Source organism: Phocoena phocoena, chromosome 1 (assembly GCF_963924675.1).
Source record: "Phocoena phocoena chromosome 1, mPhoPho1.1, whole genome shotgun sequence".
Taxonomy (NCBI): Eukaryota; Metazoa; Chordata; class Mammalia; order Artiodactyla; family Phocoenidae; genus Phocoena; species Phocoena phocoena.
In genome coordinates, this window is record NC_089219.1 from 47,702,913 (window position 1) to 47,719,891 (window position 16,979).

Below are 16,979 nucleotides of genomic sequence, written 5' to 3' on the forward strand. Positions count from 1 at the left end.
TCTGTTTTTTCACCAAGAATTTAACATTCCAAAAGGTATGTGAAACAAGTTAAACTGCTTGCATATTTCCACTTACATAACACGCATATTGCACATCAGCTTTTATTTTTTCCAGACACAAGGAGAGGAAGCTTGGTATATATTCCTGTGAGAGAATAAACAGAAAAATGTCTCCCTTTTTCATATATTAGGGCCTTGTAATCCAGACCATATGATCAATACACTATATAAAAATTAAATCATACTGACAGTCCCAGGCAGAAAGTGAACCAAGTAGAAACAATTTTTTAGGACTGTGATGTGTGGAATATTAAAATCACATGTTGTGTTAATAATTTTCTTTTAGAAGCCAATAGAGTTCTCCTGCATAAATTTCTCAAGTAAATGTTTACCTTACAGTGTTTCCTATTAAGGGTGGTTGAGAGGCATTAAATTAGTGATATTGTAATTTGGCCTATGCATAGGGCAGACACTTTGAAAATGACTTGGTTGACATTATGTTAATGGCAAGGCACATACCTTAAAACGGATAGCTATGTGCTCCTTATGGTAAAATAAAAGGTCCTGGTATCTTATTAACTTTTTTTTTTCAGTAAACAAAAATCATTTGCTCTAAGAGGCCAATAGTGAGTAAACTTAACAAACAGCTAGCTATAGAATATTAGCTTTGAAGGGGACACAGGGAGAGTTGGGGCAGATGAAGAGCTGTAATGTGCAAACATACACCTTACTTAACACTTTCAGTGTACAACAGTATCTTGGGATTTCTGCGTCCCCCGCTAAACTATAGCTGATAGGTGTGTCTTTTTGCAAATTCCTTCACACTTTTTCCTTTGATAAGATACACCATCTCGTGGGACTGCCTTCTGAAATCAGAAGAGTGGAAAGAGGAGGGGAGTACAATAAAACTGTCCGAAGGCTGTCAAGTGTGTTCTAGCTCTGCTTTCCTAATCACCAAGTAGGAGGTAGGAGGGTACAGGGAACAGACAGTCTTGAAAGAATTCACCCTACCACCAGGGAACAAAACACATCAGTGAATACTGGGAAGCCCCAGACAAGTTTACAGCAAACAGCTTCAATGTGTTTGTGTTCCTGGTACTCCCCCAGGACCAGGGAAGGTCTCTTAAACATTCAATAGCTTGGCAAGGGGACTTTTAAGTACTCAGCTCTGCACTGTGGATAATAAGCCAGTGGCCTTCAGGAAGGTAGGCCCCCCAGTGACAATTCCTTTACATAACATCTTAATGCTGAATTCATACGAGGAGGTGGGAATGGGATTTGCCACCTGAACTACAGTCACCTTTCCTCCCTTCCGCAGAGCACAATTTGACCTTCAGCTGTCTCTGCATATCTAAAGGGGGCCATTCTTATATTTAAACTCTAAGAGTCCTTTCTTTCTTTGACTCTCAAAATTTACTATGGACAGTCAAGCCAAGGACAGATGGACCTCAGTAAGGATCCTGCTACAGAGTCATGAACACAGGGTCATTGGACTCCAGCCCAAGAAGTCTCTGGTTTGCACACTCTGCGCGGACAACTCCATTTCAAAGGGACTTGAGCTTCCGTGCAGGAGTTCTATTTTAAGGGGAACAGGGAACACAGATGTTTCTTCAGTTAGCAGAGTTCGCAGAACAGCTCCTGGACCAAATCCGAGTTCTTAATGCAGGAAAGGGCCTTAGAGAGCATCTAGTTCAAGCCACTCACTCAACTGATGAGGAAACTGAGGCCAGAGAGGCAGTTAGGTGGCACCCCCGGCAAGTGGCAGAGTGGTGGTGTCCTGATGACAAGTCCTGCACGCTTCCCATAACACCATGATTCGCTTAAAAAAAAAAAAATCTACACTTACTTCAATCTTGGAACTCCTGTAGATTCTTGTCAATAGCCACCCCCTGCCCCGGGGGCGAGTTCATAAATCCTCCTCTCCCTCCCACTCCATTCCATTTACTCCTGCTCTTCCAGCTGTGCTTCCAACTAGTTTGGAAAACAGAAGCGGGCTACAGCCTCAGCTTTCTGGGAGTACAATTAATTGTGGTCCCGATGCATGAACCGTGGCTAGCTTTCCCAGTGCCTCAGTTGCCTCATTGGTGAAATGGACCTCCTCGCCCGTGTTGCACCGAGTCAGGGAGAGGCAGTACTCCCTGGCACACAGTAGGCGCCTAAAAAGTGACTGCTGGATCGGTACCCCGCATCACGCCCCTCGAGAGCACCCTCCCAACCCCCGGGGGGCGTTCAGGATAGCGGCATGAGAAAAGGCCCAGGCAGCCCCGGCGGAAGGGCTGGATGTTTACATTCGGCCGGGGGAAGGCAGCGTTCTACAGGCTGGAGCCCAGCGCTCCAGGAGATCCATCTTACTTGGATGGAGGGCAACCAGCTCTACGCCGGCTCCGGGTCCTGGTTCCACCGATTTCCCCTATCCTAACAGGCCGAGCCCACGCCTTTCGTGGGATTCTGGCCGGGCTTCCAACCGGAGGTCGGCTTTTAGGATTCGGTGTCCAAGTGGCCCGCGAAAGCCTACAGCGCTCCCGACACTCCTTTACAGGCCGGGGAGGCGGCGGGAACGGGGAGGGCGGGGACCCGGGGACAGGGAGCGGCGCGAAGGCTCCGCGAGAAGCCTGCGGGCGGCCCCCGGGGCGGACTGCGCGGCGCAGCCGGGAGACGCGGCCCGGCGCGCAGCCCCGGTCGGGCTGGGACGCGCGCCGGGCGCCGAGGGCCGGAGGGACAACGGGGCTGGGCTCACCCATGAAGAGGCAGAAGAGGTCCAGGCAGATGAGCAGCACCCGCTTGCTGCCGCCCTTCCTCGGGTTGTTGTTGAGCGCCGGGCTGCCGCCGTTCTTGCTCTCCGCGACGATCGCCTTGTCGTACTTGTAGTTTTGCATGGCGCTGGTCAAGACGCCCCGCGACAGCAGTCACACACCCAGACGCCCGGGTCGCCTCCCGGCCGAGGCTGCTCGGGGCGCGGCGGGAGAGTGCGGCCCCGCTGCCCGCTTCCAACGGCAGGCGGTGGTGCTTTCTGCTCCCCTGGGGCTCCTCTGCTTTTCCTGCCTCAATCCCGAATCGTTCGAAAGTCCAGGGGGGAGAGAGACAACTCCCGAGCAGAAACTTCTGCAGCGCCGCGCTGCCCCGGACGCGCGGGGCTCCCGTTTCTGTGTGCAAAGCAGCGAGCGGGCAGCGCGGGCCCTCGACCACCTTTCTCCGCGGCTGGTTGCTTAATGAATGGGAGCTGCGCGGAGTCCAGCTGCGCGGAGCCCAGCCACGCCGAAGCGCTGCCGCAACTCTAACTTTCCTCCTCCTCCTGCTGCTGCTGCTGCCGCCGCCGCAGCTGCCGTTGTGATCGCCTGGATTTGTTTTCGGCAGTTTTATTTCAAGAGGTCCTTTAAAAAGAGAGAGGGACCTCCTTACTTGGCTCAGAAGAGATTCCGAAAGCACAGCCCCTTCCTTAAGCAGCCGAAGACGTAGGATAATTAAGGCCACATTTTCCCCCACCCCTTTCCAAAAAAAAAAAAATCCTAAAAGGAAAAGTTACTCTCAAACCAGAGAATCCGGGAGCCCCTAGCGTTCAGAAACACTAAATTGTCACAAAAGGAAAAATAAATAAATAAAAGAATAAAAAGAAACATTTTCTTGCCGGCCTTGGGTCAGGCAAAAGTTGAGGCAGTGCAGCTCGAAAGCATTTCTCCTCCCTGACACATTTGGGGCTTTCAAGTCTTTATTTTGATTTGAATCGTATTATCCCCAAAATACTCAAAGAAAAAAAAATTTTTTTTAAAGATCTTAACGCCCAGCACCGGGTACTGGGGTAGATTCTGAGGATACGAACAGGAAAAGGACTGCACGACTCTGGAGCTAGACCCTGTGGACTGGAACCTTGGCCATGGCTCTGTGCCTTGGTTTCCCCATATGTAAACTGGAGATAATAACTGTTTCTCCTAAATAGAGTAATTGTGAAGACTTAAATAGCTAACCCATATAACGCCTAGAACAGTGCCAGGTATATAGGTGTTAACTATGACTTTTACTCCTGTTTCCAGGGTGAACGAGTCCCAAGCCCTACAACCCCCTGCTAGTTCAGCTGGCCCACAGCCTGCTTGTACAACTACGGGGAGTAGTTTTGGGGGCAATCTAATGCTTTGCCTTAGAGGTTGTCATGTGCTTTTAAATTAATTATTTTATGTGAATTAATTTTTCTTCCAGGTAGACTATAATCATTTCCAAGGCAAGGGCCTTTCCTTCTATCTTCTGTAGTGCCTAGCAGAAAACTGGGCACACAGTACAATAAACAGGCATTTCTTCCAGATGTCTCTTTTTGTACATCCAGAAATAGAAATAGTTGTAGCTTTTTTATATGTTATATTGTTCATGTTCTTTTTTTATCCTGACTTGTTATGGGGTTCAGTAACCCTATATCCAGCCACCTCCAGCCACTTGACATTTCTCCAATAGTCCTTTCCCACTCTACACCCCGTCCTCCTTTTCCCTCTGCCTGTAATGTACATCCATCCCTTCTCTAACTAGCAAAATTCTTCTCTTGCTTTAGGGTACTCTGAAATGTCACCTTCTCTCTGAGCCCTTTCTCGATCTCTAGACAGAATTAACTCCACTTTCAACACTTTATTTATAACACTCTTGTGGCACTCATCACAGTCTGATTTGGCGTTATGCTTAGTAAAGACTAGTCCGCTCTACAGATTATCAGCTCCAAAGTATCTCCCAGGTACCTCGCACAGAGTCTGACGCCTGCAGAATTAAGCTTAAGTCCAGACTGCACAGCAACCATTGGGCTGGCAAAGAAAGGCAAAATCGCTGTCTTCTGGAAGCAAGAGTAATTGAATCTCTGAGACAGTTTTGGAGCTGCAGTATCTAGCTGCAGGTCAGACACAGCATTCTCAATCAAATAGCAGCAAGTCAAAGCCAGGGAAACCAGAAGAACAAATTCCTTAGACGGCTTTATCATGAGAAATACCTTCTCTTGACATGTTAAAATAGCAGAAACAATACAAAACCGATTTCACCATTACTGACATTCTGAAAGGAATTCTGGGCTCCTGGTGTCTTCCCTTTTGCCCACTCAGCACTCCTTGTCATGATAATCACCCTTGAAGTTCTAAGTCACCAAGCCACATCTTTGGAATCCCAAACGAAAAGTGAGAGCAAACCCCTGAAACTTCAGCAGCCCACTCTGATCTTTCCCTCCTTTGAGTTTCAAAAGTCCTAGGGCATCTGTGCCACTGACAGCCACGAATATTCCACTGTAGAGTCCTCTGTTCTATTATTTGAATTTTATAGTCACCTCCCTTTACATTTCCTGTCTGTTTTTCCTTCTCTGTGAAATGACTTTTATTAATTTAAGAACAGACATTTTTAAAAGCCAGACTTTTACTGTAGTTAACTGGTATTATAACTCAGCAGTCACTGTTGGGCTCTTTAAAGTTACTAGGTAAGATTGATGGTAAACTTCAGCTGGCACTGGATTGAATACTAGGAACCTTTTTGGCTTCAAAGGTTCCCTGGATTAAATTCAACTACTTATTAAGAAAGATAAAAATCTGTTATTCCAGGAGCGAATAAAAGGGAAAATAAATGGATGTTTAAATAAGAGCTTTATATTTCCATTTACAAGGCTCTGGGGGCTATTTTTTTCATAACAAAAAGATCATAGTGTTAATTGGTGCATGTAGTTGGGTGCAAACAATGATTACATTTGGATAACTCTTCAAGGGAACAGAACACTGCAGATACTCATTAAACTGGACTTGAACTAGTCATAAATATAGTGTCAATATCATTCTTTATGTAATAGGAAATAAAACAGCCTCCCCAGATGCATCTGAAGGCCTCTTTGCTTTAAATCCTAAAATTGAAGAGTCCAATTAGCAAGTAAAATGCAACAGAACAGACTGGATAGTTTAGAATGGTGTCATTTCAAAGTAATTACATAATTTAAACTCCTGGTAAACATAGCCCACCAGAATGCACACCTGAAAATGACATCCATTTCACTCAACTAGTCTGTATAAAAACTATAACATCAGCGGGGATAAATGCCTTTTTAAGATTAACTTATTATGTGTGGCAACAACAGCACATCATTCTTAAATAACTGATACCTCCCAAGAGATTTAAAAGGCCTTCATTTCTAAGATCTCTCGTTACCTCATAATTTTATTTCTCTCTCTTTTTAACCCCTAACATTTAATAATTAATCATTTTTTTATTTTTTGAAAAGGTATGAATTGGCTCTGGAAATACTTAAGGGAAAGGTAACTGAGTTCCTTTACATAAAATTGTGTAGTCAAAAGGTCAGAGCCCAAATTTCCCAAGCCATTGAAATTCACTTAAAGAAACCTAAGTTTGGGCTAACAAGTACCCATTTATCCAAGTTCTTTAAAAGTGTTCCATTCCATCTCTGGTTTTTACTAAACAAAACTTGTTGGCCTGCTGCTCTAAGTGTTGGTTTCAATATCACGAGTGCTCCCACTGGACTGAATAGAGGCCTCCAGAGTGTTACTCTGGAGAAAAGGCAGGAAGGAGCAGAAGCTTTGAGGTCTGAACATCTTGATGTGCTGTTTGATCTGAGATATGCTCAACAACCTCTCTGAACCTGAATTGCCTCAACTTTTAAATGGGACTGACATTTTTCTCTGGTTCTGGGGACTAAAACATTAATAATGAAATAATACATTTGAAAATACCTAGTACACAATAGGTAGTTGACAAATGTTAATTGAATGTTAATATTTTAAATGAGCACTTTATTTCTACAATATACCTGTTTTAAACACAGATATTAAAAGTTATTCAGTATAGATTAAGGATTAAAGTCTTGGTGCTTCTTGTATCAGACTGCCTAGGTTGCAAACAAAGATGTGGCAGAGATCTAAAAAGGTGTTTATCCAGTACTAACTCTGAATGTACCATTTAATTTTATTTATTTTTCCCTAGATGCAAAAACACCTTCAGCATCTCTATATCTATCTTTTTTTGAAATGTGCAATTTCTTGAGAATTCTGAAGGTATTGAACCAAACAAGCTTATTTCTTTTAGACAATTTAGTTACAGATTATTTCCTTCAGGATTGTTTGTGAAACTCAAGAAAAGCTATTTACTTAAACTAATAATCTTGTACAAGTGGGAGTACTTTCATTTTAAAGGCACTTTCACACCTATTATTTTATTCTTACAGTTCACCAAAGTAGGTGGGGGCGGGTTGCTATCGTTAGCCCATTCTATAGATGACAAAACTGAGGCAAGCCCATTTAACTGGATAGAAATGGTTTTCCTCGAAGGTAAAATGGAAATGATTCTAACATTAGCTCATGCGGAGTAAAATAGAACCCTTCACAGTTTATAAAGGCATTTACATTCACTGATCTCATTTCAGGTAGATAAGGCCGAGATTATTATCTTCATTTTAGAAATGAAGGTAATGAATTTTTGAAAGATAAGAGATTTGCTTAAATTTGGAGGTAAGGAGATTCCTGAAGGACTAGAATTCCAGATCTCTTAATTGCTAAACTAAAATTCTTTTCTGTACATCCTCAAAAGTGCTCAGAAATTTCTGCTGCTCAACCATGGTTCACAGAGTAATTTAGAGGGACTGCAGAATTAGCCTCGCGTCTTTACTAAAAAGACGGAGAAGTTTTATGTTGTTTTGTATTTTCTTATAGACTTGGAAAGGAACAACGTTGTTGCACCTTGTGTCACTGAAAAGCAAGAATTGGGTTCATTGTTTGTCAAGCAGTTATTTGTTACAAAAAGGGAGCCTGAGGACACAAAACAGTAGTATAGTAATGTACAGCATTTACTGTACAGCAGCCTCAGTTCATGTCAATATGTTTACCTTTCTACAAGCAGTCATCTTTTCTTTAGCGAGAAATTATAGCAGTTAAGAGCTAACTTTATGATAATTCAAAGAGTGAATGCTGTTCATTAATTTTAAAAAAAAAAAAGCAGTCTAGAATGGACAGAGGAACTTGCAAATAAAGATGTGGCAGTTCGTCTCCAGAATTGGGTAATACTGGAGCATGGCTGATAACTCAAAAGGAGACTGATGCTGCCACCTTGTGTCGCTGTAGAAAAATGCTGGGACTCCCAAAGTGAAAATGGTCATAGTTGGGGGATGGGGAATGGCTGTAATGGGAATTCAGAATTTTTATATCATATGTGAAATAATAATAGCCCAGAGTTTTTGATATTTTCCTGATCCAGTATTTATCATTCATGTGACAGGTATATATTGAGTATCTGATATGTACCAAACAATTTTAGGAGCTAGGGATATGTCAATGAACAAAGCAGACAAGAATTACTGTCCTCATTGAGGACGGATAATTAGGTCTCTAATTATCTCATATGTATGGATTCATTAAACAACTCTATGGGGAAGGTTTCGCCATTTTACAGATAAGGTTACTGGGGCACAGGGAAGTTAAGAAACTAGTCTAAGATTATGAGGTTAATGAGTGGTAAAGCCTGGATTTGAACCTGGGCTGTCTGATACAAGAGCCATTGAGACTTTAATCATTAATCCACACTGAATAAATTTGTCCTCTGTCTAAGGTACACAAGGGAAAGATCAGTGGTTTCTCCAAGTGACACTTTAGCTGTGTGTGTCTGGGAAGAAGGGTAGAAAATGTGAACAGTTTTGTGTTTGTGTGTGGGTATACACATACATATATATTTACGTGCATTTACTGAATTCATATGTATACATATTCTGTATACCTATTCACATACATTATGTGTGTATTTATTCACTGTATATACATGGGTGTTTATTCATTTGTTTAATCACTCACACATTTTCATGAACACCTGTTCTACACTAGAATTCATGCTAGATGCTAGAGATAATCAAATGAAAAGCTTATGGTCCCTTTCCTCAAATGACTCATTTTTAGTAGGAGAAAAACATAACCAAATACTTGCAATATTATCCTGACTCTCATCACGTTTTATTATAAAGACTTAATTGGTTTCTTCAAAAGCCTGTACTCGGGCTTCCCTGGTGGCGCAGTGGTTGAGAGTCTGCCTGCCGATGCAGGGGACGCGGGTTCATGCCCCGGTCCGGGAAGATCCCACATGCCACGGAGCGGCTGGGCCCGTGAGCCGTGGCCACTGAGCCTGCGCGTCTGGAGCCTGTGCTCCACAACGGGAGAGGCCACAGCAGTTAGAGGCCCGTGTACCGCAAAAAAAAAAAAAAGCCTGCACTCTTCAGACAAAAGCCAAACCTTTGTGCTTAGCATGGTACATAATAAGTCGTCAAAAAGTAGTTGTTGAATAAAAGGCTAGCAGAGAGTTATAAGTTCCACATAGGGCCATGAGGGAAAGTTTCACAAAGCAGATAAGGCAGGGCTGCGTAATAAGGCTGGAAAAGACATGTAATAACTTGAGTACATAGAAACAAAAGAGTTGAACCATTCATAAAACTTAATCCCAGAAGGATCATTGATATAAACATGAATGATAAAATGCAGCTTTTAGAATCAAACAAAGGAGAACCTATTCATGACTGTGGGGTAGGCAAAGATTTCCTATATGGGAATAAAAAACAATAATGACAAAAGAAGAGATACAAATTGGAATATTTTAAAATTAAGAACTTATATTTATGAAGTACATCCGAGGTCACCAAACTACGGCCTGTAGGTTAAATTCAGCCCACTACTCGTCTTTGTGCAGCCTGTGAGCTCAAAATGGTTTTTATGTTTTCACATGGTTGAAAAAAACTCTAAAGAAGAATATTTCATGATATGTGAAATGTATATGAAATGCAAAATTTTGGTGCCCATAAATAAAGTTTTATTGGAACACAGCCGTGCTTATTCATTTAATTGTATGGCTACCTACAGCTGCTTTTGTGCTACAAAGACAGAGTTGAGTAGTTGCAACAGAGATCACATGGCCTACAAAGTCTAAAATATTTTCTATCTGGCCCTTTACGGAAAATGTTTGATGACAGCCAAAATACACAGGTAAGAAAGTGAAAAGGCAATTAGGACAGATTAGGAAAAGATGTATATCTGCAAACAGGATTTATATCCAGAATGTATAAGGAACTACAAATCAATCAAAAATACGACAACCCCCCAAATTTTTAAAGGTTCAGGGGAGAGGAGCGAGTCTTGAATAGGCACTTCATGAAGGAGGATATATGAACGACCAATAAGCATAGGACAAGGTGCTCAACATAATTAGACATTAGGGAAATGCCAATTAAAACCACTGTATATCTATCAGAATGGCTACAATTAAAAGTCCTGACAATATCAAGTGTTGATGAGGATGTGGACCAACAGGAGGGAAAACTGGTATAGTTGCTTTGAAAAATTCTTTGGCAATATCTACTAAAATTAAACATATGCATATCCTATGACCCAGCAGCCCCACTCCTATGGATATGCCCAACAAAAATAAAGGCATATGTCTATCAAAAGACTTGTACAAGAAGGTTCAAAGCAACTTTATTCATGATAGCTCACAAACAGAAGCAACACAAATGCCCATCAAAAATAGAATGACTAAATAAATTAGGAGATATCATGCAGTGGAATACTATGCAGCAGTGAAAAAGAATGACCTGCATCTACACAGAGGAACATGGATGAATCTCTCAGGCATAATGTTGAAAAAGAGAAATTGACACACAGAAGCCCTAAGAAACTAATACCTTGAGTTACTGAGTATATTATTTTCTTCAGTCCAACAAAAACTTTCTTTCTTTAAATGTTAGAGGATGGGGAAATGGGATACAGAAGGTAGAGACGGGAAGATGCGGGACCTTTGCACTGAATGTTCCCTCTGTTGTAATGTTCCCCTCCTTCAGCCCTTTATTCACCATGTCCACATCTCTCCTGATGCCATTAATTTATTTTTCTCCATAGAATTTATGCATCTTACTTGTTTCTTTCCTGTCTTCCTCCACCAGACTTCAAGCTCTATTAGAATAAGAACTTTTGTCTTTTTTCACCTTGTGCTAAGGATTTAGCACCTGGCACTTAGCAAATATTTGTTGAACTAGTAAATAGTCAACTTAGTAACTAATTGAATTACTAAATAATCAAACAAGTGAGTAAATGAATGAATGACCAGCTGGGATGGCACACACGAACGCTTTGGGAAGAGTTAATGATAAGTTTAGATATTGTCAAGTCAGAGTCCTCACGGGAGGAGGCCTGCTTTATTGATGATATTCATCAGATAAAAGACACAGCTGTGGAGTTTCATCTCTTAGCAGCCAGTGTCCCAGACCAGCCCAACTCTCCTTTTTTCAGGAACTATAGTGTCTGCTTCACTGTTTAAGCTGAATTCCAAATTTGCTAATTGCATTCTATCTTCCCAGCCTGGACTGTGCCTCCTCTCTTAGACATTCCTTTATCCATTGTCCCCTCTTCGGCAATGTTAACCGGGCTTTATCTCCCATCTTACATTGTTGGGCGGTATAGTGGGCTTTCCAGTAGGAGAGGGTGTCTCGGGTTAATCCAATCTGGATAAAAGCTTGATTAAGACAAAATTCAGGTGGAAAAATAAGGAAAGAAATTTTAGTCCCATTCTTTGAACATCTATTACACACTGGTGTCTTTCATGTATATTATCTCATCTCTTCATGTTAACGCTGTGAGATAATAGTAATAGTTACCACTTATATCAGGCTTATATGCCAAGCCCAAAGCACTTTGCTTGTATTATCTAACGCAGCAGTCCCCAACTTTTTGGCACCAGGGACCGGTTTCATGGAAGACAATTTTTCCACGGATGGGGTTGGGGGGAGATTCAGGTGGTAATACAAACGATGGGGAGTGGCAAATGAAGCTTCACCACTCACCTCTTGCTGTGCAGCCTGGTTCCTAAGAGGCCATGGACGGATACCAGTCTGCGGCCCAGGGGTTGGGGATCCCTGATCTAATGCATGTACTATTTAATGCCCCTAGGAGATAGGTGCTTTTATTAATGAGATTCAAAGAGGTTAAATAACTTGCCCAAGGTCACACAACAATAGTCATGGTGGAGCCAGGATCCAAAACAGACAGTTGGGGTCCAAAGTCTGTGCTCTTAACCAACAAGCTGTAATAATCCAATAGGCTATTATTTGACTCTTAGAGGGTATTGCTATCTCCTGATGAAGGAATCAGGAAAAAATAATTTTACTCAATGTCACAGTGCTAGTAAATGGCAGAGCCAATATTTGAACCCAATTTAGACTTTATATCAAACTACCTATGTACATAGACGCTTTGTTGTTTTCAGATGTATCTCAAATTTAGCATGTCTGGAAATATACTGTCCCAAACCACTCTTCCTCTAGGGCTCTCCACCTAAGTAAATAGAATCTCCATCTACCAACATCCTTCATGCCCTACATCCAACCAGTCACCAACTTTCATTGCTTCTCCCTCCAAAGTAGATCACAAACTCTATCTCTTATCTCTGCCTCAACATCAACCATCCTTTCTTCCTCATCTATTGCAATAACCTTTTAATTGCTCTGGTTCTACATTTGCCCACTTCTAACTCTCCACACAACAGCCAGAGTGATTTTTGAAATGGGAATTTGCTTATGTCACTTATCTGCTTAAATCCTTTTTAAACTTTGAGGCTTATGATAAAATTTAAAATCCTTCATAATGTGGCCCTTAACTAATTCTCCAGCTTATTTCCCACCTTGTTCATACACTCTGGGGACACTGGCTTTCCCTGTATTCCTCAAAGATACTAAGTTCCTTCCCAATTTGGAGTCTTTACATATACTGCTCCTCTTATTATGTTCTTTCCTCCCTTCTATTACCTTCCATTTTTTTTTTTTTTTTTTTTTTTTTTTTTTTTTTTATGCGTTACGCGGGCCTCTCACTGTTGTGGCCTCTCCCGTTGCGGAGGACAGGCTCCGGACGCGCAGGCTCAGCGGCCATGGCTCACGGGCCCAGCCGCTCCGCGGCATGTGGGATCTTCCCAGACCGGGGCACGAACCCGTGTCCCCTGCATCGGCAGGCGGACTCTCAACCACTGCGCCACCAGGGAAGCCCATTACCTTCCATTTTTTAACAGCTTTATAAAGATGTAATTCACACACCAAAAAATATGCCCATTTAAAGTGTACAGTTCAGTGGTTTTAGTATATTCACAGAGACAAGCAACCATGACCACAATCAATTTTAGAACATTTTATCATCCTCAAAAGAAACCTGAAAAAAAGAATACATATATAACTGAATCACTTTGCATAAATTAACACAACATTGTAAATCAACTGTAGTTCAATAAGATAAAATTTAAAAAAAGAAACCTGTACCCAATTAGCAGTCACCTCCCTATTTCCTCCAATCCCTCCAGTGCTAAATAGTCACTAACCTATTTTCTGTCTCTATGGATTTGCTTATTCTGGATATTTCATATAAATGGAATCGTATAATATATGGTCTTTTTTGACTGGCTTCTTTCAATTGGGTAATGTTTTCAAGGTTCATCCAAGTTGTAGCATGTATTAGTACTTCACTTTTTTTTTCTTACCAAGTATTATTCCACTGTATGGGTACACCACATTTTTGTTTATATACCCATTGGGTGACATTTGGGTTGCTTCCACTTCTTGGTTATTATGACTAAAGCTGCTCTAAACATTTGTTCCACTGAGGGACTTTAGCCTTTACTCAGAATGAAGTGGAAGACTATTTCAGAGCTGGGGTCAGAGGAGTGATGATCCAACTTGACTTTTAAAAGAATCATTCTGGATGTTTTGAGAGTAGACTGGATGTGGGCAAAGGTAGAAGCAGGACGTCTAGTTTAGAGACTATTGCAGTAATCCAAGAGAAAGACAATTGTGGGTCAATTTAAGGCAGTGCTGGTAAAGAAGGTGATGACAGAGGTCAGATTCTGGAGATATTTTGAAGGTAGAACCAACAGGATTTGCTGACAAAATGGATGTGTGGTAGGAGAAAAAGAGAGATGTCAAAGATGACTTGGAGGTTTTTAGCCTGGGTAACTAGAAGGATGGAGTTGCCATCCCTAGAGGTAAGAAGAACTGAGAGGGAAGCAGGTATGGGGAGAGAAGACGAGGAGTTCAGTATTGGACATGGAAAATTTGAAATATCTATTAGTTGTTCAGGATGTCAAGTAGACAGATGTATATTACAGATATCATTTTATTTGTCCTTATATCATCAAATAACATACTACTAATTTAATTTTTTACTCATTCAGTGAACAATTAGTGAAAGCCTAGATGTTTAAGGCACACCTGTAGGTATCCAACAAAGATAATGTAACTCTGTTTATGCCTCTGACAGTATTCTACATACTGCCAGTGAATCAGTGAAAGTAGCATGGGGTGTGGAGACAAGAATGTTAGCTCTGTCTCTGTTGCAATTGATTATGTGACTTTGGGCAAGTATCTTCATTTGTTTGTGCTTCAATTTCTTCAACTTTAAAATGGGGGGTTGGATTTCCCTGGTGGTCCAGTGGTTAAGAATCCGCCTGCCAATGCAGGGGACACGGGATCCATCCCTGGTTAGGGAAGATCCCACATTGCTGCGGAACAACTAAGCCCATGTGCCACAATTACTGAAGCCCGTGCACCTAGACCCCATGCTCCGCAACAAAGAGTAGCCCCTGCTCGCCGCAACTAGAGAAAGACCGCGTGCAACAATAAAGACCCAGCGCAGCCAAAAATAAATTTTAAAATAATGGGAGGTGTGCAAGATGATAGCCAAGATCCCTCCCCAACCCCAGCCCTAAAAATCCTTCAATTTGCTTACCTTAATTGAAATCTAGTTTTCCCCAGTTTACAACATTTCCTTAAACTTTGCTGAGGAAGGCAGCTACTTTTCCTTCTGTTAATTCACTGAACAAAGAAAAACAAGTTGGTCTATATATTCCTGATTCTTCATGGCCACTTCCATACCTTTGTTTCTCTTTCATAAATTTAACAATCTCTTCTTTAAAAAACAAACAAATGAATCTTTTTATTCTTATTACAAAAGTAGTACATATTCAATGTAGACAAAAATTTAAATTTAAAATTATGTTGCATCTTCTTTCCCTTTGCTAATTTCTTTTTTTTTTTTAATATTTAAATTTTTATTTTTTTACATCTTTATTGGAGTATAATTGCTTTACACTGCTGGGTTACTTGCTGCTGTATAACAAAGTGAATCAGCTATATGTATACATATATCCCCATATCCTCTCCATCTTGTGTCTCCCTCCCACCCTCCCTATCCCACCCCTCTAGGTGGTCACAAAGCACCAAGCTGATCTCCCTGTGCTATGCAGCTGCTTCCCACTAGCTATCTATTTTACATTTGGTAGTATATATATGTCAATGCCACTCACTCTCTCACTTCGTCCCTACTTCCCCTTCCCCTTCCCCATGTCCTCAAGTTCATTCTCCACATCTGCGTCTTTATTCCTGTCCTATCCCTACATTCTTCAGAACCTTTTTTTTTTTTAGATTCCATATATATGTGTTAGCTATACAGTATTTGTTTTTCTCTTTCTGACTTACTTCACTCTAGGTCCATCCACCTCACTACAAATAACTCAATTTCATTTCTTTTTATGGAGTAATATTCCATTGTATATATGTGCCACATCTTCTTTATCCATTCATCTATTGATGGACACTTCAGTTGCTTCCATGTCCTGGCTATTGTACATAGGACTGCAATGAACATTGTGGTACATGACTCTTTTTGAATTATGGCTCTCTCAGGGTATATGCCCAGTAGTGGGAATCCTGGGTCATATGGTAGTTCTATTTTTAGTTTTTTAATGAACTTTCATACTGTTCTCCACAGTGGTTGTATCAATTTACATTCCCACCAAGAGTGCAAGAAGGTTCCCTTTTCTCCACACCCTCTCCATCATTTATTGTTCGTAGATTTTTTGATGATGGCCATTCTGACTGGTGTGAGGTGATATCCCATTGTAGTCTGGATTTGCATTTCTCTAATGATTAGTGGTGTTGAGCATCCTTTCATATGTTTGTTGGCAATCTGTATATCTTCTTTGGAGAAATGTCTGTTTAGGTCTTCTGCCCATTTTTGGATTGAGTTGTTTGTTTTTTAATATTGATGTGCATGAGCTGCTTGTAACTTTTGGAGATTAATCCTTTGTCAGTTGCTTTGTTTGCAAATATTTTCTCCCATTCTGAGGGTTGTCTTTTCATCTTATTTATGGTTTCCTTTGCTGTGCAAAAGCTTTTAAGTTTCAATAGGTCCCATTTGTTTATTTTTGTTTTTATTTCCATTTCTCTAGGAGGTGGGTCAAAAAGGATCTTGCTGTGACTTATGTCATAGAGTGCTCTGCCTATGTTTTCCTCTAAGAGTTTTATAATGTATGGTCTTATATTTAGTTCTCAAATCCATTTTGAGTTTATTTTTGTGTATGGTGTTAGGGAGTGTTCTAATTTCATTCTTTTACATGTAGCTGTCCAGTTTTCCCAGCACCACTTATTGAAGAGGCTGTCTTTTCTCCATTGTATATTCTTGCTTCCTTTATCAAAGATGAGGTAACCATATATGCATGGGTTTATCTCTGGGCTTTCTATCCTGGTCCATTGGTCTATATTTCTGTTTTTGTGCCAGTCCCATACTATCATGATTACTGTAACTTTGCAATATAGTCTGAAGTCAGGGAGCCTGATTCCTCCAGCTCCGTTTTTCTTTCTCAAGATTGCTTTGGCTATTTGGGGTCTTTTGTGTTTCCATACAAATTCTGAAATTTTTTGTTCTGGTTCTGTGAAAAATGCCATTGGTAGTTTGATAGGGATTGCATTGAATTTGTACATTGCTTTGGGTAGTATAGTCATGTTCACAAAGTTGATTCTTCCAATCCAAGAACATGGTATATCCCTCCATCTGTTTGTATCATCTTTAATTGCTTTCATCAGTGTCTTGTAGTTTTCTGCATACAGGTCTTTTGTCTCCTTAGGTAGGTTTATTCCTAGGTATTTTATTCTTTCTGTTGCAGTGGTAATTGGGAGTGTTTCC

The 16,979-nt window shown here is 41.1% G+C and overlaps 1 protein-coding gene across 1 annotated transcript in view; it reads right to left on the reverse strand.

The window, feature by feature from the left end:
- PLPP3 (phospholipid phosphatase 3) overlaps window positions 1-3,475 on the reverse strand; it is an 81,351-nt gene extending 77,876 nt beyond the window's left edge. The window contains exon 1 of the mRNA XM_065877007.1: window positions 2,738-3,475. Within this exon, the coding sequence (XP_065733079.1) occupies window positions 2,738-2,876 (139 nt within the window). The 5' untranslated portion in view covers window positions 2,877-3,475. The remainder of the gene's footprint in view (window positions 1-2,737) is intronic.
- Window positions 3,476-16,979: the final 13,504 nt, after the last annotated feature.